This window comes from Vombatus ursinus, unplaced genomic scaffold, assembly GCF_900497805.2.
Source record: "Vombatus ursinus unplaced genomic scaffold, bare-nosed wombat genome assembly UNPS02005286.1, whole genome shotgun sequence".
NCBI lineage: Eukaryota > Metazoa > Chordata > Mammalia > Diprotodontia > Vombatidae > Vombatus > Vombatus ursinus.
In genome coordinates, this window is record NW_020945064.1 from 14,050,303 (window position 1) to 14,073,444 (window position 23,142).

Sequence of the window (23,142 nt, forward strand, 5' to 3'; positions counted from 1 at the left end):
TCATTATATATTATACATATAAAAGAAACCACTTATATTAAAATAAAGATAATTTATTTTTACCCATGCAAGTTCACGAACCCCATGAAATTTATCCATGGGCCTTTTTAATAATAAATGTTGATTGATTGATTGACTTTAGGGGGCCCATGAGCCTCAGGTTAACAAGCCCTGATCTAGTCCAACACCCTTATTTTACAGATGAGGAAACTGAAGTCCAGAGACACGAAGTGATTTGTCCAACATACCAATGTGGGAGGTAGGAATCATGAAATCTGGTTTCTAGTCAGTCAGGTAGCATTTATTAAGTGCCAGCTACTACAGTGCCTGGCATTGAGCTCAACTGGGGATACAAGAAAGGCCAAAAAAAAAAAAATCCCAACTTTCAGGAATTCACAATCTATGGACTTTCTACATCTGGTGTCATGAATGAATGAATGAATGAATGAATGAATGAATGAATGAATAGCATTTATAAAGCACTAACTGTGTGCAAAGCACCCTGTTAAGGGTTTGGATTAAATTAGTCGTAAATTAACATTGTTTGCTTAATCATCTTCTGTGTGCCAGTGGCACAAAATAGTCCCTGGTCTCAAGGAGCTCACCATCTAATGGTGACCACACACTAGAGTGACTTCCAGCTCCAGACATATCATGACCCTATTCGATTCATGACTTTGGACAAGTCTCTTAGGAGGACCTCAGGTCCTTAGGCACTTACTAGCTGTATGACCCTGGGCAAGTCACTTCACCCTGTTTGCCTCAGTTTCCTCATCTGTAAAATGAGTTGGAGAAGGAAATGGCAAACTACTCCAGTATCTCTGCCAAGGAAACCCCAGTGGCCTCTAGAGAGTGGGACAGATTGAAATGATTCAATAACCACAAAACCCCCAGCTGTCAGTATAGCACTTGGCACATAGTAGGTGCTTAATATTGATTCATTGATTAGCACAGTGCCTGGCACACAGTAGATGCTTAATAAATGTTTCTTGACTGACTGACTACTATTTATAGAGTGCCTGGCACATCACAGGCACTTGATAAATGTTCATTTCCTTCTAGCCAATAAAACAAATATATGGTAAGTTATCCATCTGCAGAATAGGCGTAATTCCTGCACTGGATGATGGTGATGACGTAATGGTTGTGACAGTGCTTTGCATTAGCAAAATGAGCAGGAACGGAAGATGGGTGAACGTTGCGGGGCAGTTATAAAGGGTCAGAGCTCCCCTCTCCTCCCAGAGACTCAGGGTTATTAAGAAGGCTCCTCCTCTCCAGCTCCGCGTTTCTCCTGAGGTCTTGGAATGGCCCACGTGGGCCACCATCCGGGCAGCTGATACGGGGGCGGGACCAGCCCTGCGGCCGAGGAGAGTGGCGGCTCCTACTGGGAGGACGAGACTCAGAAGGCCGCCATATTTCGTAAGGCAGCTCTCTCCAGGCGGAGGGAGGACTGTCGGTGCTCAGAATCGGGGCTGGCTCCCCGGGCCGGCGACCCGTCGTGCCGCACATGCGCAGTGAGTGACCCGTCAGTTTCCTTGGTGCTGCCGGCTTTCTTCTCTGGGTGTTCGCACGTGTCTGCCCGGTGGAGTTTGGGAGCCCACTCGTGGGTACGGGTGGGACCGACATCGCGCTCGGGGATGGAGTCACAACCGCCGTTTTACACTTGAAGAAGATGAAGAGCTCTGGGTAATCTTGGCTCCCTTTTCTGCAGGGTGGGGGTCATCCAACCCCCTTCTACAGACTGGAAGAAACCGAGGTACTGGAGGAAGTGAGGAGGGAACTCGGCTAAGGTGACAGCGCTGGGATTCAGGCCCTGCTCTCAGTTGCCAAGTCGGAGGTGCTTTCCATGATGGAACAGTGTTCTCGACTAGGGTTTGAATCCCGAGTCTGCAATTGATAAGCTGTGGGACGGTGGGTAAGTCTCCCTCCCCTTCTAGGCTAAGAGGAAGAGGAAGACAACTTGTGCTAGACGATCTTGAGCCGAAGCTCTAGCATTCTCCTTCGCGACCTGTCCCCTTCCAACTCTTCCAGGATTCTTACATCTTATTCCCCTTTGAGTACTCTGTGCCTCCTCCTGACCTTCTGCAAGAAGCCTTTCCCAGCTTTCCTTAATATTCGCTAATTATCTCCAGTTTACTTACTCTCTTTCCCTCCCTCTCTTTACAGTTGGCACTTTGTCTCCACCATTTTGTCTCCAGCTTTTGTCTAGTTTAGCTGAGAAGGGGAGGAGGTGGGATGATTGTAGGGATGGTGGTTTTTAAGACTGAGGAAGACTTGGGAGTTTGTTGGTAGCCGGGAAGAAGCCAGGAAATAGCCAACAATTGAAGATTAGACAGAGTGGATTGAGAGTGGGACCCCTAAGCTGGAGAAGACAGAAGGGGATGGGATAAAGGGTCCCTGTGGAGGGGTTGGCCTTGGCAAGAAGGGCCTGCTCTTCATCCCAGACTGGAGGAAGGGAGGATCTAATGGGGATGATTGTTGAAAGGATATGAGATGGGGAGAAGAGGAAGGGAGCTCTCTGGGAATGGCCTCAGTTTTTTCAGCCTCTCAGTTGAAAGGGGTTGGAAAAGGGTTGGGAAGCTTGAGAAGAGGAGGTTTGAAACAGCCACCCAGGAGTGGGATAGAGAATCAATTAGGAAGAATTTTAAAGGATTGTCTTGTAGCATTGGGACAGCTAGGTTGCAAAGTGGATAGAGTGCCGGGCCTGGAGTCAGGAAGACTCATCTTTCTGAATTCAAATATGGCCTCAGACACTTACTAGCTGTATGACCCTGGACAAGTCGCTTAACCCTGCTTGCCTCAGTTTCCTCATCTGTAAAATGAGCTAGAGAAGGAAATGGCAAACCAGCTCCAGTATCTCTGCCAAGAAAACCGCAAATGGGGTCATGAAGAGTCAGAAAAGACTGAAACGCCTGAACAACAGCAAAAGCATGTAGCATTAAAGGCCCATCTGAGCTTAGCTAGCAGAAATCTGCAGTGGACCCAGTCTACAATTTTGTAGCCCCCTCTAGCTCTATTCAGTAGCAGCGGTAAGGGGGGTGGAGGCAGATGGTGGGAGCGATCCAGGGTTGGGATTAATCTCCCAATAGATAATGACTTTTCCCCTTGGATCACACATAGGTGACACTTTGTATCTCTCAATGCACTTACTCAGTATTAATTCTTTTTAGTTATTTTTGTGTCTTATCATAGACTTGCATTTCATGAGGGCAGCAACCAGAGCTTATTTAAATCGTTTCTCTCTCAAAGAATAGCACTGCTGCTGCCTGGGTTAGGTGCGTGATAGATATCTGCTGAGTGAATGAATAGGTGAATAAACTACTCGCTTCATTGTATGAGCCCTGCAGATGGACTCCTGTGACAGAGAACATTGCACAAGACAGATTTGGCTTAGGATTCCTTTTTACTCCCAATAGAGAAACACTCCTTGTTGCCCCTTCTCCGGGAGATTTGTGGCCCCATGAAATCTTTTGTGCAGGATCCTGCTGATCAGAGAAAGAAAACATGTCCTTCTTATCTTTGTTCCACAGAAACTGAGACCAGAGAACTGGTCACCAGCCTACACACAGATGGATTTCCCTGACAATCTCTTTCCCACGTTCTTTTTGCCTGGCCCCCCTGGCCTGAGTGATTCCCCCGGCTCCTATCTGGCCCCTGCTTGGAGTGACTATACGCAGCTGCTGAAGCCGCCCCAGACCCAGCATCCATCGGTAGGAGCGGCCCCGGGGCCTTTTCTGGGGAGCTGTTGTCTGGACAGTTGTTAGTTGGTACAAACAGTTCTATTCACTTCTGCTTGGTTACAGGGGTGTCTGATGTCCTGGGTACCCCAGAGATTTGACTTGGAGAGCTTTCCCTGTCCCCGATTCCATAATAAAAAAGAATAACATCACTTGTGCTCTCTAAAAGTCATCGGGATCATAGATTTGGACCTGGGAGGGCCCTCTGAGACCATCTTTTCCAGCCCCCTTATTTTACAAGTAAGGAATATGAGGCCTGAAGTCACACAGCTGCTGAGTGGCCCACTAAGTGTCAGAGCTGGGACTCAAACCCATCACCGGCTCACACATTCCTGAGAGGGGCAGGAAGTGGTCTCGGTGTAAAAGACTTCACCTAGCTCAGCAGGGGTCATTTACGAGAACTGAATGGGTCCTAGGCCTCTGGAAGTACAAGGGACTTCAGAGGTCATTGAGCCCACCCCTCCTCATTTTACAGATGAGGAAACTGAGGCCCGGAGAGGTAAGAAGACTTTCCTCAGGTCACACAGGTAGTAAGCAGCAAAGATGGTGCTCTGACTGCAAAGCCAATGGGCTCTCCACCATACCACACTCCCCCACAAAATGGAGATTAACTTTGATGCTACTGGAGTCTTTCCTTGTCTCCTAGGTTAACCCACAGCATGAGGCATCTTATGTGACGAAGTGGGGAAGATGGAGGTCTGACACTCCTGGGCCCCTGCCCTTCCTGCGCCCCGGGGCTGGTGAGGGGTCCCCTTTTGCTGTTTCTGCCCCAACCCTACTTGCTGATTTCCAACAACCCCACCCCCCCAGCCAAGCCCTCCCTCCTGGAACCCAACCTAAAGCTTCCTCTATAGAAGCTTCATTTAGCAGCAGCTGTTTGGACCACAGGCTCTCATCTCAAAGCCCAGCATTGTCAGACATACACATTTCCGATCACGGACAAGGGATTAGAATGATTCTCCTACCAGGTTCCTGGGATTGCCTTTTAGACTTTTATCTACCTTCTTAGCACGTCCTCCTAAATATGTTCTCAGATTTCCCGCCCAACCCAGCTCCATTTGCCAACCTTGGGCCCCTTCTCCCTCATTTTCCCTTCAGACCCCTGGGACCCTGATCTGACCTCCCGAGATCTGCTCTTCCAGGGGAGACTGAGGCATCCATTTGGGGCCAAAGCGACGATAGATGTTATAGATCAGGTTAGTGGGCATTGGGTCTTTGGAGGGTTACTCTGGGCTGTGATCTTGGCGCTTGCGATCTGTGGTCACTGTCCTTGTGTCTGCCCCCATCAGCTCAACCAGTTCTTGAGGGATCACGGGGACATTGCCTTCGGGCCCCTAGGAAAGCTGCTGCAGGAGAATTTTAACCTGGGAGAACCAAAGGTAAATTTGCGTGCTGGACAACTGATAAAAGTGACCCCCAGTGACACAGGGAGGTGATGGCAAACTGGCCAGAGGCTAGAAGTGACTGAAGCTTTCTCTCCAGAAATCCCGCAAGGGCAGGACGGTGATGAATGCGGAACGGTTGCTCCAGGACCTCAGTGGACACCAACCCAAGGGGCAAGTGACCCAAGGAGAAGAAAAGGGAGGGGTGGGGGGATGGCATTAGTCGAGAAGCAAGGGTTAGTCAAAACTGGGTGGTTGTAGGATTGGGAAGATGGGAGAGTTGGGAGGTAAAACCAGAATATCCCCCCACTATCACCCTCCCGTGCTAACTCAGTGGCTACAATGGAAGCCCTGGAGTCAGAGGACCTGGGTTCAAATCCCAGCCCTGACATGTATCAGTTGTGTGACTCTGGGCCTTAATTTCCTCATCTGTAAAAGGGGGATAATAATCCTTACACAACCCACCTTGAAAGGTTGCTGTTAGAAAAGTGCTTTGTGATCCTTTCTGTGTTCTGGAAATGGTGATCTGGTATTATTTTTAATGGGATCTTTCCTGTCCCAGGTGCCCCTGGGCCCACCTGAGCGCCCGTCAGCGACGATTCTCCCTCCTGGGGGGCACAGTGCTGGGTGAGGAAGTGGAAGGTCTGCTTGGGGGGCTGCTGCATGAGGAGCTGGAGACCCGCTGGAAGGAGCTGCTGCTGGATGAAGCCTCTACAGGTGGGGCTCTCGCTTGGGTCCCAGGGGCCAAACCCCACGTTGGGCAGCTGGTCTACCCCACCGGGCGAGCCTACAACCAGCTGAGTATCCTTCTGTGGGAAGGAGGGAGGAGCCTGGCTTATCCTCTCTGGCCAGGGGCTTATACCCTGGTGGGGGAAGGAGAGGGGTACAGGAAGCCTGGGAGGGACCAGCTCTGGGGCTAATGAGTCTGAAGTGAGCTGGCCAGAATTTCAGGCTCTAATAAAGTGACTTAGAAGACATGGTTTCAAAGATCTTTTCTAGACCTTGGTCTTAGACTGCCTTAACTAGCTGCTCAGACTTCCAGAAGGTAAAACTGTCCCCCACCAGCGAGCCTCAGGCCCTTGGGGACCCAACTCGCATCTTGCTCCAGGGACCAGTCCGGCAGGTGGTGACCCGCACGGTCCAGGAGGAAGGTGAGACCTGTAAACCTCTTGTTCGGTGGCCCCATTTTCCACCCCCAAGCCTGCACTGATTTGGCTTCTGGTGTCCCTTGCCCCCAATCCCGACCAGTAGAGAGTGGGTCTGTTTTCAGCTAACCCCTACCCTCTCCTCAGCTCTGGTGGCTGTCCGCTCTGATCATCACTGTGCTGTGTGGCAGGTCAGTCGTCAAGGGCATCCCGAGCCCCTGCAGGTGCTGAGTACAGAGAAGGGAGCCACAGGGATCAGCCTCAGGTGAGGTGGGCTCCTGGGATGTGTCCCACAGACAGGAAAGGGGATGTCCATGCTGACATCCCTCCCTCCCTCCCTCCCTGCAGCCCTCATCTTCCCGGAGAGCTGGCAGTCTGCAGTCGCTCAGGAGCTGTGTGTCTGTGGAGCCCCCAGGATGGGTAATGTTTACCCCGGGTCAGATCTGACCAGCCTCCCCTGACCCCCTGCTCCAAAGGCTTTCCCAGGCCTGGCTGCCGTCATCCTCAGTCAGACATAGCCCAAGTAAGCCTGGGCATCCTAAATATACCTGTCGTCCTGTTAGCCAAGAAGAGTGAGGCACATTTTCCTTCTCTTCCCAAGGCTGCAGCAAATACACAAGGACCCTGAGACCCTTGTCTTTAAGGACCCCTCTTCGTGGCGCTGGGCAGACTTCACCGCTCACCCCCGGATGCTGACTGTCGCTGACCGCACTGGAGTCAGACTCACAGATGTTCGGGTATGGGGTAGGGCTGGCAATTCTCACTGACCGCATAGGGTATCGGGGATGTCGATGGGGGCGCAGGCTCTGGGGCACAGGGATGTGACTTCTTGTCTGTGTCTCTGACCTCAGGGTCCCTCAGACTGTGGTGAGCTCCTTTTTCGTGTAGGGGCTGAAGCCTCATGTCAACAAGGGGAGCGGATCTTACTGGCTCAGTACTTGGGGACGTCCAGTCCTCTCTCCCTGAGTCCCACCCTTCATCTCATCTGTACACAGGTAAGTGAGATTCCCCCGTGCAGACACTGTGGAGACGCTTTCCTCTCATCCCAATGGCCCTTCTCCCGGATCCGACCTCCCCCATTCCCCAAAGTTCCCAGGGCATGTACATCCAGAGTGGGTGCTGCCCGCCTGACTTGAGCCACCCCTCCCCCAGTTCTCTCTCTACCTGCTGGACGAGCGTTTGCCTCTTGTACCAATGATGAAGTGGACCCACTCGCTCATGTCTCCTCCGCTGCTGGCTCAGCTCCTGCCCCCACCTCGTCCCGGGGCGCCTCTTCCCTTGCTGCTCGGAGGACGTGGGGGCCATCTGCGCATGCTGCATCTCTCAGGTGAGGCCTGGGGCTGACGCAGGAACCCCACGGCGGGGCTCGGTGCTCGGCCTGGTGTCTCCGGCCCACCCCTCACCCTCCCGTCTTTCCCCAGGAGGGTCCGGTTGCAGCCCTCAGCTGGTGGCACCACCTCAGTCACTGCCTTTGCTTAGCGACTCACTCCCTGGCTTTCCTGTCCTCGAGCCACATGGTCAGCAGCTGCTGCAGGACCGTCTCAAGGCTCCCCTCACAGGCATGTCAAGGGATGTGCTGATGGAGGTGGGAGGGCCAGAGGGATCGGGAGAAGGATGTTGCGAGGTTGGTGGTCTGCTGTCCAAGTCTGACAGCTCAGGATTTGAGGTCGTCTGCACTGGTCTTTCCCTAGGCTTGACTGCTGTTGTACCACCTAGTTGTCCCAGTCCCACCATGCTGCTGTTCCAGCTCTCAGCCGCCGGAGACGTTTTTTATCAGCGCCTCTGGCTCCGGCCAGACACCGCTGCCAAAAATGCTGACTCTCTCCAAAAGAGTAACTCTTCCGCTGACCATGCTGATGACCCAGACCTCGATTCTCATGACCAGACCTCTGCTACACCGTCCTTGGACGCAGCTCCTGACCCCGGTGCTGTTTCCTGGAATCCCCGGGCTGCTGCGTGCTGCCGCCGTTGGTTGAAGACCCTGCTACGGGTTCCCCCAGCTCTCCCCTCTTGGACGCCCCCTACTTTCTCCCAACACTATCTCCGATGGTTGAGGGAGGAAGACAGAGGTAAGGTCCGAGAGGGCCTCCAGGCCGCCATGACTGAAGGCCGGCTGCTGCAACAAGGGGACCTGGGCCCCCTCCCTCCCTCAGACCCTCCCCCTGCACATGAGCCCTTTGGTCCTGAGGACAAGTTGACTGAACGTTTGGAAGCCTCCTGGGAGGGGAAGGGAGCCATTTGGTGGGAGAGCCAGCAAGGCGGTAGCCAGGTGCCTCGAAAGCGGCCGTCACGGGAGAAGAGGCGGACCCAGCTCTCCAGCTCTTTCTCCTCGGTCAGAACCACCTCTGACTTCTCTGACATCGACAGTCGCCATGAGACTCCTAGCCCCCTCCACAGGATGTCTGAAGCTTCTCAATCTCTGGAGCTGTCTCAGGAGCCGTGGGCCCGGAGTGTACCCCGTGAGCGGCGACAGACACTTCGAGACTATCTTGCGGTCCTCCCTTCTGTAGACTCAGGAAGCTGCTCTACCCCCCAGTCCCAGAATCCAAGCAGCCAGACCTTCCTCAGCTCTGAGCCGGGGAGGTGCTCAGTGCCACGCTCCCAGAATCCAACGACCCGGACCCTCCTTTCTCCCCACCCAGGGAGCTCCTCTGCCCTCTGCTCTCAAAACCCAAATAGTCAGAGCCTCTTCTCCCCTGACCCAGGGTTCAGCTCTGTATTCCACTCCCAGAGTTCAAGCATCCAGAGCCTTCCCTCTCGACACACTCCTTCCCTTGCAGGCTCACAACCACTCAAGAAAAAACCCCGCATGGGCTTCTAAGGACTTTTGTGGATCCTAGGATCCCCAGAAATCCCTGGACTTCCTAGGACTGTAGCTTTAGGCTAGAAGGAATCTAGACCAGCTTCCTTGTTTTACAAATGAGGAAACTGAGGCCCAGAAAGATTTGCACAAGTGTTAAAGATCATTACCCAATGCTCCCTCCTCTGTTACCCTGCAGAATTGACAAAGTTGACTCTGTCTGGCTCCACTGTTGGGGAGTTGGACCAATCTTGGTGTTCAGGAAAAGTTTTCAGCTCACTTTGCCTGGAAAAGTCCAAATGTGGCCCATTTTCTTTATAATACTCTTTGAGTTCATGGAAGATCACTGGAAGGCACCCTACCCTCTCTTTATGCCCTGGTTCTGACACTTTCTCGCTGATTGCTGGAACTAGGGTCAGTAACTATACCATTTGGCCTTGGGTATTTCTTTTTCACAGTGGCCAAAGCCAGATAGGGAAGAGTCCCCCAGGGGACACACGGACCCTCTGCAGTTGGCCATGATATTGAGCATCATGATGCCAATGAGCCAGTGCATGAAGCTTTTTAAAAGGGTGGCACTTAGCCTCAAGCAAAGTCTCAATTTCACCAGGGAAAATAGATATCTTTGAAGGAGGGACTTTGAAGGCCAGGCTGAGGAGTGTGAATAAGAAGCCAACCCTGAGGAGTGTGAATGAGAAGCCCTCTCGCAGCTGCGGTTTCAGGTTTCTCCATTGACATCAACTCAATTTCCAAACTCTGAAGCTTTAAAATTTAAAATTTTCTATTGTTCACTAACTCCCTTCTTCAAAATGACCTGCTAATCCCTTCACTGTGACCTTCCAAATGAATACATAATGGAGACTCAGAACTTCCCATATTCCGACTTTCAGATTTGGCCAGCTAACACAAGCCCATGGATCTCCTTATGTATCTAACCTGACCATCTATACTCTTGGACATCACCAGAGACTGATAACAGGGAAAAGCTGAGATATGCAGGGGGCTGTAACTTAAAAGTATAGAATTTTACTTGGGGGGGAAAAGGTCTTCATTATATGAACATATAATGCCTTAAAGAAGCCAAAGGAATGTAAATGAAAAACTAAGTTATGTTTTTGTTATCACATGGAATATTTTGCAAGCAACTGACTGATGTACCAAAAGACAGAGATAAAGACACTTCTCTGGAAGAAAAGTATAAGCTGAGTTTGGGGCAGGAGGAACCCTTAAGGACAGAGTCCTTATCCCTATTTATATTTCTCAGTGTTTTCTACATAAAAAGTACCAAATAGATATTTGCTGATTAATGCCAGGGCTGGTCATGTAAGACTTTTTTTTTTTAAACAAATGATCTGATGAAAGAAACTCCCAAGTAACTACAAAATACATAAAATAATTGGTATATAACATAACACTCTATATGGCTAAGGACAAATAATTGAAGAGTTAGTTCATCATTGGACCATTCCAATATAATAAAAATTCTACTTAGATTACAGATTTAATGCAATTCCAATCAACTCAAAAAGGCTCATCTTTGATGAAGTCCAATAACCAACCTTGGACAGATTGTGCCGTCATCTCGATCGAGAGATTGGGGACTCTGGGCTTGGAACGTTGCCTATGTGCTGTGTTGTTTGGTTTTGCTGATCTAGTTTTTCTGTTGTGGTTGTTCCCCTATCAGGGAGAGGGGAAGGGGGAATGTGAGAGCCCAGAGTGGGAATAGGGGAGAGAGCCTGAGAGCTGGAATCAAACACTGACCTAATCCAGGCAACTTGAACAAGCAGCTACCCTCTCCTCCAAGAGGAAAAGTAATGGAAGGGGGGAATTTCAGAGGAAGAATAGTGGGAAATAACATGGAAAAAGCCAAAGGAACTGATAAAACTTAAAAGGGAAACCCAGCAACACATGGATGCAACTACGATAATGTGAATTGAAGTAAATGTTTTGGTAGAGAGAGGCCCCGACAAAATCTCAAAGCTAGTAGAAAACATTCTAGCTAGTGAAATGCCAAACCCAAGTGGAAAACTACAGAAAGAATTTGAAATGCTCTGTGTGTAAACTGAGAAGTAACAAATGAGATTCAATGCAGGCCAGAATAAGATAATAGCCAACTACCATTATCTTGCTCTGTCTTTGAGCAAGTCAAAACATTTTATTTTAGGTCATGTTTCTTTACCTGAACAAAGGAGTTGTAGATCTTCCAAACCTGTACTCTGCTGATGGACTCAACCTTTATTCAGAAATGAACTTAATGTTAACGATAGCTAGCATTTATTATATTATTATGTAATATATTATTATATATTTATTATAATAGATCTGAGTTCAGATCCAGCCTCAGATATTTGCTGGCTGTGTGACCTTGGGCAAGTCAGCTAACCCCTATCTATTCCTCATCTGTAAGCAGGACCCACTGAAGAAGGAAATGACAAACCACTCCAGTGGTTTTGCCAAGAGCTCATGGGGTCACCTAGAGTCAAACACGACAGAACAACAAAAACATTTATTTAACGCTTTATGGTGCACGATATGCTATACATGTGTCTCATTTGATCCTCACCAACCCCTAGGAGGTAGGTGCTCTTATTATCTCTACTGTAGCAAGTGCTTTGCTGAACCAACTGGCCTGAAGGATGGAGGTGATATAGGAGTGTGACCTCAGATGTGGGAGGGAAATGTTTTGTAACTTCTATTTTTTTTTTCAGCCAAAGACAAGGTTTATTAGAATTTCCTTCATATTGGGCAGACACTTGAGTCTGAATGTTAGTGAGCTATTAGCTAGATTATAAGAATATGAGCAATGGCTAGATTGTAAGAATCTGAACAATTTAATGGAGACAAGATGAACTTTATATACATTAAGACTACGGGAGGAATCTAGGAGTGGCCAAGTAGTCTAGGAGGTAATAGAATTCCAGACCTGGACCGCATAGCCAAAGGAGAATGGAGAAGTGGCCTGGGGCCATAGGGAGGTCCACAATGAGAGGCCAGTTGATGGGATTATAGCCTCAGGGGAACGCCAGAGATTTGGCCATGTGGGAAAGTCCAGGATTTTTCCTTTTTGGGGTCTAGATCCCATCCTTATCATTTCCCCCTCAAACAAATGGGACCCAAATTCTTTTGGGGTAAGGGGTGAAGGTCTCGGCTTCTGAAACTGCTTCCTGCTGGCAAGGGGCATAGAGCTATCCCTGCCTCGAGGGGGTCCCAAAGAGGAGGTTGCAACCGAGCACAGGCTGCATCCAGGGAATGGTGGGGGGGACATTGGCTGGTACCCGCTGTTTGCTACCAACTATAAGTGAATGACCTGTAGTCTGGAAGACACGAATCTGACAGAAAAAACTGCAGGGCCCAGATATAAAGCAGGGACTAGATTTAGGGTCCAACTTTGAGAGGATAAAACATCCTTACCTCTGTTTGAATTCAGATAATTCAGTTTTCCAACCATGCAGTAGCAAATCATTCTCATAGCCTCATAGGGTAACATTCTTTTTCAAAGGAACATAATGGGGAAACTGAGCCAGGAGGATCCTATTTTAGACTGAGGCTAAAATTGTCCTCTCAGCTTTTCCCGATGCTGACTTCCCACCAGTATCACATTCTCTGAGTAGCTTGTGGCATTTCTTTCAGATGGTGGATTATTGATTGTCAATGGATTATGATCCATCAGACAGTTCAATAAAACCATGAGTTTTTTACTTCAAACAGCAAGTTTCACTAATCACAGCTTAGGAAACTTTTCCAGGATTTACATCTTAAATTTAAATTTGTCCTGGTGTAAAAAGCCAATCATTAGAGATTATTTCTATATATTTGCAAATTCTGAGCAAGACAAAACCCAAACAAGCTTTTTGGCAAGTTTGCACATTAAAACAATAACCAACAATAGCCAGATTGTTTTAGCGGTAACCAAATTATGAAAAGTTGCTTGACATAATTGATACACAAAGTTCACCAATTTGAAACTTGAAACGGACCCATTACCAATCAGGTGACTTTGGTTTTGTTAAATGCATTTCCAAATTACTTTACACAGAGAATCAACATCTCATCATTAACAGTTAAAACTACAACTTTAAAAGAGTATGCTTACCCAAGTTCGGGGGCAAGCTTCTTTACCTTGAGCAGGATGTGCTGAACCTGGGTGATGCTTCCATGCAAAGGTTGCCCCAGGGCTCAAGGCCATTGCCAGTGGGGCCCATGCTGTAGCTGCTGCCTCTCCCCCCTCCTTTTCCCCAGGTTGGGGAGGGTGAAATCAAAGTGAGGGGGAGAGGGTGAAACTCTTTTCTCCTATGAAAGGGGTTAACAGATACCCTCTTATTCAAGGGAAGGGAGTGACCAGGGTTGTAAAGAGGTGTTTCAAAACTCCCTTAACGATCAATCACAAAACAACCAAAATCTGCCAAGATATTTTTAGCTGTTCTAACTTGTCCCTATAACCTCCATGAAGGAGGATTCTGGAGTGTAGAAGGAAGGGAGTAAGTAAGCCTCAGGGAACTAAAAAGCAACTGCAGTTTTCCCTAATTCCCTAGCAGCCGCATAGAGAGAGTTAACAGAATTGGGCATACTTGGGCATACACTTCCCTGTAGGGCATCCATCCTTGTCCTCTATGCTGTGGAAGGTGTACCCAGGTCCACGGCCTTGAACTAACCCAGTGGACCGAGAGCCTGGATGCTGGGACCCCAAATCAGAACATGTGGGTCCTGCCCAAAAGAATTCGACCCAAGCTTTCTTTCAGTCAAAGACAAGGTTTATTAGAACATCCTTCATATTGGGCAGACTCTTAAGGAGTCTGAATGTTAGTGAGCTATTGGCTAGATTATAAGAATCAGAGTAATGGCTAGATCATAAGAATCTAAGAAGTGGCTAGATTATAAGAATCTGAGCCTGTAACTTCTATTCTTAATACATCTCAGTAAATATACCTTTATAAAAGCTAATTAGTAATAATTGGTTATAAATCTCAACCTCAATAGAATGTAAACTCCTTGAGGGTAGGGACTTTTTCACTTTTGTCTTTGTATCCCCCAGTGCCTAGCACTGTGATGGGTTTGATTTAGTAGCTTCTGGCTTCTAATGCTCAACATGGTGTCTCAGATTTTTCTTTCTATAGCAATAGTGAGTGATTCTTCAACCTAATCAAGTAACAGCTATTCGATCTTCTTTAAAGAATTAGAACTTCTAAAAGGAGAGGAATCATTATTCAATAAAAATAGTCAAGAAAATTGGATAGCAATATGACAAGAAATTGGTTTATAGCCATACATCATGCCACACATTATAATAAATTCTGGTTGGATGTATTCTATAATTTTATCAGTCATAAAGTTGGAAGAAAAAAGAATAATAAGGAAATAAAGAGATAGTGCCAGAGCTGAGTAACAATGGCCGTGAGGAAGTGGTGTCCTTAGCTCTATCCTGGATTTAAGGAGCAGAGTTGGAGAAAAGTGGGCGGGATAATCACAGCACCTCCATTCCAGGGTGGTTGTGAGCATAAATGAGATTGTTCCTCTGTCCCTCTCCTTTCCTATTGTGTGTGGTCCAGATGAGAGGCAAGCAGTGAAGGAGATGGTAACAGAGTTTTGAGAGAGGGGCATGTAGCCCTGCCATCCCAATGGATTGGAACCAGGCAGGGAAAAATTTGCACAGGTACCAAGAATGGCTCCTATGGGACAGTAATTCTCACTACATAGACAAAATGGGTAATTATAAAAAACAAAATAATTTTATAATAGGAAAAGCAATGCTTCCAGAGAAAAAAGAAAAGAAACTGAGAAAAATAACTATTAAATGTCACAGATTTTGAGCAGGAGGAGACCTGAGAAGTCATTTAGTACAACCACCTCATTTTATAGATGAGGAAACTGAGGCCTGTGGACCTTAAGTGACTTGCCCAAGGTCACAGAGGTAGTAGATGATGGAAGTGAGATCTGAAGCCATTTCCAAATCTAGTGCTTATTCTACTGTGCCATACTGCCTCTTCTGAATCTTGATATCCAGAATCTCAAAAGTACCCAACTGAAATTTATGGTGATATTCATTCCCCAGTGGAAAACCAGTCAAAGAGTGTGAAGAGACCGTTGTAGAATCATTGCCCTTCATCTTTGCATGTTGAATTCCAATGGCTCCTTTTAAGTCCAACTCCATGAAGCATAATTATGGAATCTATTAATTAGAGTCTCAGAGACCATCTGCTGCACATGAAAAAGAATCCAGTCTGCTATGGAAATGAGAAGTGCTTCCCCAGCCTTCGTTTGAAGACCCCTAGTGAAATCATCTCCCAAAGCAGCCCAGTCTACTTATGGATAACTTGTTATTAGGAAGATTTCCCTACATCTAACCCATGCTGCTCCTAGCTCTGCCCTCTGGGACCAAGCAGAGAAAGTCTGATTGGATACATACATGGTTATCCCCTTACTTCTGTCTCCTCCCCCCCAAAAAAAGTCTTCTCTTTTCCAGGCCAGACTTCCCCAGTTTCTCCTCATATGGTATACTTCAAGATTCTTCACCCTTCTAATTGTCGTCCTTTGCATGATGGATAAAACCTGGGGTGTACAAGGACAAAAGGGGAAAAGGGCCTCCTCAAAGGACTTTGTATTATTCTGGGAGCGGGGATACATTGAGACACATAAATACAAAATACATACAATGTAATTTCTTTTCAATTTTTTTGGAGGCGATTGGGGTTAAGTGACTGGCCCATGGGCATGCAGCTAGCAAGTGTCTGAGGCTGGATTTGAACTCAGGTCCTCTTGACTCCAGGGCCAGTGCTCTCTGTTCACTAGACCACCTCGCTGCCCCAAAAATATATATAATGTAATTTCTTTCTTTTTTAGGCAGTTGGGGTTAAGTGACTTGACCAGGGTCACACAGCTAATAAGTGTCAAGTATTTGGTCTGAGGTCACATTTGAACTCAGGTCCTCCTGACTTCAGGGCCGGTGCTCTATCCACTGTACCACCTAGCTGCCCCGTATAAAATGTAATTTCAAGAAGTACAATTAGCAAGGTGATCAGGAAGGGCCTCAGGTAGGAGCTGAGCTGTGCTTTGAAGGAAACTTAGAATTTTACTAGACTAGTAGACAGTAGAGAGCCATTGAAGATTTTTTGAGTAGGAGAGTGAAAAGGTCAGATTTATGTTCTAGAAATATCAATATGGCAGTCATGTCAGTTAACGATATCAAACTCAAATAAAAACAGAGGCCACGAAACCGTATATAAGGGTCTCTATGGGCTGCATATTGACTTAGAAAACCACACATTTTTACATATATATATATACATATATTCTTAATACATCAGTCACATAGGAACTATATTTTAATCTGGTTCTAGCTGCACTCTGGAACATTGTGGGCCACATGTGACTGCCCATTTGACACCTCTGATGTAGGTGATAGTTTGGAGAGCAGAGGAGAATGAAGCTAAAAGACCAATCCTGAGGCTGTTACAGTGGCCCAGTTGAGAGATGGTCAAGATCTTACCTAGATGTTGGGTGACTGGAGAGATGAGGCTAGATGCAAAGGATGTTGGGATTAACTAAATCTGGCAAATGATTGGATGTGGGAGGAGGAAGATTCCACCCAATGTTAAAAAAATTTGATAAGCATGTCATCTATGCCAGCAATTTATGTGAACAGATAAAAATATGTAAAAATTTATATGAAAGAGCACAGGGTCAATCAGATCACTGAAACACTAGAGACCTCTTTCTGAGCTGAAACAAAACCAGTAATTACTGAGTCTGGCCATTCAACCAGTTTTGAACTCACCTAATTACTACCATCTACTGCACATCTCTCCTTTTCCACAAGATTATCAGGAGAGACTTTGTCAAAGGCTTTGCTAAGTAAACTATCTACTTTTCTACAGCATTCTCCTGGTCTGCCAGTCTAGAAACCCTATCAAAATGGAAGTTAATATAGTATGACATGTCTCAAAAAGTTCCTGCTGGCTCTTTGTGATCCCAACACCCTTATGTAGGTAAATATCTAGTGACCATCCCTTTAATTGTGTCTTCTAGAACTTTGCCAGGAGCCCCAGGTTGAATTTACTGACCTTTAGTTTGCAGATTTCACTTTTTTTTTTTTTTTTGGAAATTGGGACATTTGGTCTTTTCTGATTCTGCAGTGTCTTTTTCATTTGACATAATCTTTTTTTCTTTTAAAAATAAGTTTATTTTTACATGCATTTATATTCTGACCCTCCAACTACTCCTCCCACCCCCACTGAACAACAACAACAAAAATGAAACCCAAAACCCTCATCATAAGAATGAATAGTCCAGCAAAAGAAATTCCTCAGTTGACCATTGCCTCTCTGTATTTTAAGGCCATAACCTCTCTAGAGAGAGGTGAATAGCATGTTTCAGTTTCAGTCCTTCGGACTCCTGGTGTATCAAGACAAGAATTCTTGTCTTTCAAAGTTTCTTTCAAAGATCATTGAAAATTGCTTGGCTATGGCATCTACTGATTTTTCAGTACCCTGGGAGCAAGTTCATCTATGTCTGGTACTTTGAACTTGGATCAAAGATTATTAAGTGTTCTTTATCTCCCTCTTATCCTTGGTACCAGCTCCCTATTCACTGGTTTTGTTCTGACTTTTCTAGTCCAAAGTTCGTTTTCTTTGTTAGAGAAAACAAGCAAAATGAAAGTTGAGAATCTCCATCTTTTCTGTTATATAACCATCATTCCACCTATCCTAAGCAGTGATCCTGGCCTTCTTTAATCTTCTTTGCCATAATATGGCTTAAAAACAAAAGAAACAAACAAAACTCTTTTTGTTGTCTCAGTCATCTTTCTTCAACAGCCTCATCTCACCCTGAGCTTTACTATTCCTTTTACTGTTTTTATAGAATCATGGACTGGAATTTAATAATATCTTGAAGGACCAACTATACCAATTGACACAGTGCTTTTTTTTTAATCCAAAAAGTAAAGAAAGTAAAGGATAAAAATTTTTATTTCCAAGTCAAATTCTGCCCATCTGGTCCCTTCTGGTGCTAAATGTCCTTGTAGGCAAGGACTATTTAGCTTCTTGTCATCGTGTCCACATCTTGCAGCACATCCTGGAGTGTAGTATGCATTTAATAAATGCTTGTTGAATGACTGAGTGAATTATGCTCTGATTTTGTCACTTACTTGGTTGTCCTCTGTTGATGTCTTTTATGTAACAGGACGACTGGGCAACAAAGGCCCAGGTCAGAGAATATCTAGAGGGGTCTCTGCCTGCTGGCAACCTGCACAGGTGCTTGGGGAACCTGCTTCTCAAAGTATGTGATGATCTGGAATGCCCTGATTCCAAACACATGCAGATATTTTATAACTATGTGCTGTCTGCTTACTGCATGCTGTAAGAAAAAGGGGGGAAAAGGCTTTTGATTGAAACTGGAACTGCTAAAATTGGATTTTTGGAATTTTGGATGCACTAACTGGCCAAACAGAGTCTGCCTCTTTCCTAGTGGTGATCAAATAAAGAGGTACTCCTAAGCCTCTGGGTGGAGAGAGGCCATACACCATTATCTCCCCTCCATACCTGATGTGTGGCCAGGAATGGATGGACTGTTGGTTTTCTGTCATTGTGAAGCTTCATTCTTTCCTGCTTTTAGGTGAATAAGTGTAGGAGATGGAACAGACTAATCTTGTGAGCTTTGAAAGGTCAGAAGAGTAACCAAAAGTCCAGGAACTGGAGTCCATACCAATTTGACGGCAGTCATGGCCAATGTGACAACTTTTTTCAATCAGGCTATAAATAGTTTGCCTTCAGAAGTGAACTTGGTGGGATGAATGAATAGCAACCACTTTAAATTTGAGTTCACTCTCACTAAGTGGTAGAGGGGAGAATGTGACCCAGCTTAGAAGATGTGTTTGTACTTCTGGATCAACTACAAATTTATGTTACATAATCTTAACTGGGCCCTTGCTGCTACAAGGTAATTCTTTTACAACTCTCTAATTAACCCACTATGCCACTCAGCACAGTGACTTTTCCAAACCTTTTCATCTCTCCTTAAACCTTCCATAGCTCTCTCTCTCTCTCTCTCCCCAAACCTCTTTCAGCTGAGAATCTTGCTTTATATCCTCATATTGCAACTGAAAAAAATTGGGGCCATTTTCTGAAAGCTCTCTCTTCTTCTTTCCTTCCCTCATATTCCCCAGATGCCTTCTATCACCATCTCCTCCTTCACCTCTGACTCACATGAAGAGGTGGCCCATTCTCCTTTTGCCAAGGTAAGCCCTCTACATGCCTAAGTGATCTCATTCCATCTCATCTTCTGCAACAGATTGTTTCCTCTGTCATCACCATTCTCTCACATATCTTCAACCTCTCCCTATCCACTGGCTCCTTCCCTACTGCCTATAAACATGTCCATGCCTCCCACATCCCCAAAAAACCTCACTTGATCCATCTGTCTCCACTTTCTACCATCCCATACCTCTCTTCCTTCTAAACTACATGAGAAGGCAGTCTACAATTGATGCTTTCACTTCCTTTTCTTCTTACTTCTTAGGCAAGTCACTTAACCTGTTAACACCTGCTAACAGGGAGGGTCCCTCCGGGCTCTGTCCTTCTCTTCTCCCTCCATACTACACTTGGCTACACTTGGTGATCTCATAAGCTCCCATGGATTCAATTATAATCTCTCTGCTGATACTCAAATCTACTTATCCAGCCCTAACTTATCTTTTAGCTTTTATTTTGTGTTTGATTTCCCCCCAGTTACATGGAAAAACAATTTTTAACATTCATTCCCTTCCTTCCTGCCCCCCAATTGAGAAGGCAAGCAATTTGATATAGGTTATACATGTGTAGTCATGCAAAACACATCCATAATAGTCATGTTGTTAAAGAAAACATAGAAAAAAAAGAAACTCAAGGAAAATAAAGTAAAAAAAATATGCTTGATTTTATATTTAGACTCCATCAGTTCTTTCTCTGGGGATGGATAGCATTTTTCATCATAAGCCCTTCAGAGTTGTCTTGGATCATTGTATTGCAGAAAATAGATAAGTCATTTACAGCTGATCATCTTACAATATTGCTGTTACTTTAAACCCAGTACATTTCACTTTGCATCAGCCCATGGAAGTCTTTCCAGGTTTTTTCTGAGAGCATCCTGCTCATCATTTCTTATAGTACAACAGTATTCCATCATAATCACACACCACAAATTGTTCGGTCATTTCCCAATTAATGAGCTTCCCCTCAAATTTTAATTCTTTACCTCCAGAAAAGAGCTGCTATATTTTGGTACATATAGGTCCTTTTCCTTTTTGGTTTTTAATCTCTTTGAGGATACAGACCTAGTAGTGGTATTGCTAGGTCAAAGGGTACGCATGGTTTTATAGACCTTGGCGCATAGTTCCAAATCGCTCTATAGAATGGTTGAAGCAGTTCAGAACTCCACCAGCAGTCGCCCTAACTTCTCTCCTAACCTCTTACATCTCCAATTGCCTATTAGCCATCTCTAGCGGGATGTACAGTAGATACCTTAAACCTAACATGTCCAAAACAACTTATCTCCCCCCCGCCCCCGCTCAAAAAAACCCTTGCTTCTCTGAATTTCCCCATTACTGTTGAGGGTACCATCATCCTTCCAGGCACCCAGGCTCACAGACTGGGTGTCATCCTCAACTCCTCCCTCTTTCTCACACCTCACATCCAATGTTGCCAATTCCTGCCAATTTTACCTTCATACCTTCTCTCATTTATGTGCCCTTCTCTCCTCGGACACTGCCATCACCTTGGTCCAGGCCCTCATCGCCTCATACCTGGAATTATTGCAAGAGCCTGCTGGTTGGATTCCCCACCTCGTTTCTTCCCATTCTAGTCCATCCTACATTCAGCCATCAAATTGACCTTCCTAAAGCAAAACTCTCTGTTATGCCCCTAAGCAAGAAGCTCCAATGGTTCCCTATCACCTCCAAGAACAACTAGAAAATCCTGTAACATAAATATAATAGAAAGCCCTTCATAACCTGCTCCCTAGCCTTTCTAGCTTTCTTACACCTTACTTAGCCACCCCCCCCCACATACTCTGATCCAGTGACACTGGATTCCTTTTTTCTTGCTCAATACCCCATCTCCCAGGTGTGGGACATCTCCCACGCCTGGGATTCTCTCCCATCTCATCTCTCCCTCCTGTCTTCCCTGGTGCTTCAAGTACCAGCTAACACCCCAGTCTTTCCCTGGAAACCCGCCTTCCCTTAGTTGATTGTCTGTAATTTATCATGTATGTGCATTGTGTGTGTGTGTGTGTGTGTATGTGTGAGTGTGTGTGTGCGCGTGCACGAGCGTGTTTGTACCTATTTGTTTTCATATCTTCCCCACTGGACTGTGCACTCCTTGAGAACAGGAACTGTTTTGTGCCTTATCACGGTGCTTGGTAAACAGGAGCTTAATAAATACTTATTTTACTGATTGACTTCTGTTCTTGCTCTATCTTCTCAGTAAATATCCCTTTGTAAAACTTAATTGATGTTAATTGCCTCCTGGTGATATCAATGGAGATATCTGACTAAATTGAGAGTGGGGCATTAATAAACTGGCTAAATGATAGTGGGACAGCAATCACTGATGATTAATATTGGAGAGAACATGAGAATGAGGGCTTGAGCCAACGGTATTAGAAAGACCACCCAGCCTCTCAGGGGTGACCCTAGAGCCCTCAGACGTAGCCACCATCTGAGGACCCAACTTCCCAGTGGGTTGGGATAAGTCAGAACCGAGCTACATTTAAGACCCAAATTTATAGACTTAGAGCCAGAAGGGGCCTTAGATATCTAGTCTAACCCCCTTATTTTACAGATGAGGGAACTGAGGCCAGAGGCTTTAAATGAATCGCCCAAAGTGTCACAGGAAGTGGCCCAACGAGGCCTCATGCATGGCGAGCAGAGCACAGCATAGCAGTGTAGTAGAGTGAGTGCTGATCTTAGTTTCAGAAGACCTGGATTTGAATCCTACCAGTGACAACTTACTGTGTGACCCTGGGTGGATCCTATGTTCTATGACTGTGCACCTGAGCAAAGATGCCTTGCCTTGGGATTAGGGGGGAGGGGATGGGCAGTGAAGATCAGCATGAGAGAAAAGGGAAATATGAGGTTTAGGGTCAGAGGACTTCAGCTCAAGGAAGGGACGTCACTTGTATGACATGTGCCTGTGATCTTTACCCTCTGTAGACCCCCTTCCCATCTGCCAGATCAGGGGGTTGTGTCCACATGTTGCAATGTGGCTCAGGATCTTCCTAAACTGAAATATGCTGGTCTTCACCTTTGTTGCCCCATGGGTACCTTTCACATGAGCCAGTGAGGGTTGGGGGTAGTTAAGAGGGGTGGCCCTAGTTAAGGTTAGAGGGGTCTGGCCTCAACTTAAAATCTTTAGCTTCCTTCAAGGCTTGAGTCAGGCAAACCTCCTACAGGAAGCTTGTCCTACATCCCTTGGCTGTTAGCTCTTATCCCAGTAAATATTCTACTTTCCTCACCCCAGTAGAATAAAAACTCCCTGAGGAAAGGGACTGTTTTTATTTTGTCTTTGTATTCCCAGCACCTTGTATACAGGAGCCACTTAATGTTTGTGAAATGAGTACCTCAAGGGGAGAAAGACATATTGTTCATATAAATTCCTGAAAAATGTTTCAAGCTCTCTAATAATCACAGAAATGTAAATTAAAACAACTTGTAATGTTGTTTTACAGTCACAAAATTGGTAAAAATAGTTTAGAAAGCAACAGAATTCAATGGGGCTATGAAAAAACAGGCACATAAATCACGGATGGGATAATATATTGGTACAACTTGGCAATGTGCAATAGTAGTTACAAAACTGAGCATACACCAAGGGAATGGATGTTATAAAAAAGTAAAAAACAAATAAAATAAAAATAAAGATCTAACTTTATAAAAGCATTCATGGCTGCTTTGTTTGTAATAGCAAAAAAATTAAACTATCGGGTCCATGATTAGGAAATAACTAAATAAACTGTGAGATATCAGTATAGAATACTATTGTGTCATTTAAAATGACAAATATGAAGAGTACAAAGAAAATATGGAAATTTTATATAAAATGATACAAAATAAA

General features: G+C 45.7%; 1 protein-coding gene across 4 annotated transcripts; it reads left to right on the forward strand.

Annotated features, from left to right (window-relative positions):
* The first annotated feature begins 1,395 nt into the window (after positions 1-1,395).
* Positions 1,396-11,328, forward strand: TAF1C (TATA-box binding protein associated factor, RNA polymerase I subunit C). 4 transcript variants are annotated; one of them, XM_027847699.1, is made up of 16 exons: positions 1,396-1,514; positions 1,712-1,915; positions 3,531-3,710; positions 4,384-4,477; positions 4,836-4,933; positions 5,027-5,116; positions 5,220-5,293; positions 5,682-5,920; positions 6,154-6,270; positions 6,412-6,529; positions 6,613-6,684; positions 6,866-7,001; positions 7,116-7,259; positions 7,417-7,591; positions 7,686-7,823; positions 7,956-11,328. In XM_027847699.1, exons 3-16 carry the CDS (start codon positions 3,570-3,572, stop codon positions 9,083-9,085), a joined length of 2,766 nt encoding a protein of 921 aa, XP_027703500.1. In that variant the 5' UTR covers positions 1,396-1,514; positions 1,712-1,915; positions 3,531-3,569; the 3' UTR covers positions 9,086-11,328. The 4 variants fall into 4 exon arrangements, with proteins under 4 accessions (XP_027703500.1, XP_027703499.1, XP_027703502.1 ...); XM_027847698.1 differs by lacking the exon at positions 1,396-1,514 and adding an exon at positions 1,519-1,607; XM_027847701.1 differs by lacking the exons at positions 1,396-1,514; positions 1,712-1,915 and adding an exon at positions 1,525-1,686.
* Positions 11,329-23,142: the final 11,814 nt, after the last annotated feature.

What these genes read in the sequence shown, in the direction of transcription:
- TAF1C (XM_027847699.1), top strand. Translation starts at nt 3,570, where the DNA reads ATGGATTTCCCTGACAATCTCTTTCCCACGTTCTTTTTGCCTGGCCCC. An exon ending in AGTGGACACCAACCCAAGGG is followed by an intron (nt 5,294 to 5,681) that starts GCAAGTGACCCA and finishes TTCCTGTCCCAG; the next exon opens with GTGCCCCTGGGCCCACCTGA. An exon ending in CCGCACGGTCCAGGAGGAAG is followed by an intron (nt 6,271 to 6,411) that starts GTGAGACCTGTA and finishes CCCTCTCCTCAG; the next exon opens with CTCTGGTGGCTGTCCGCTCT.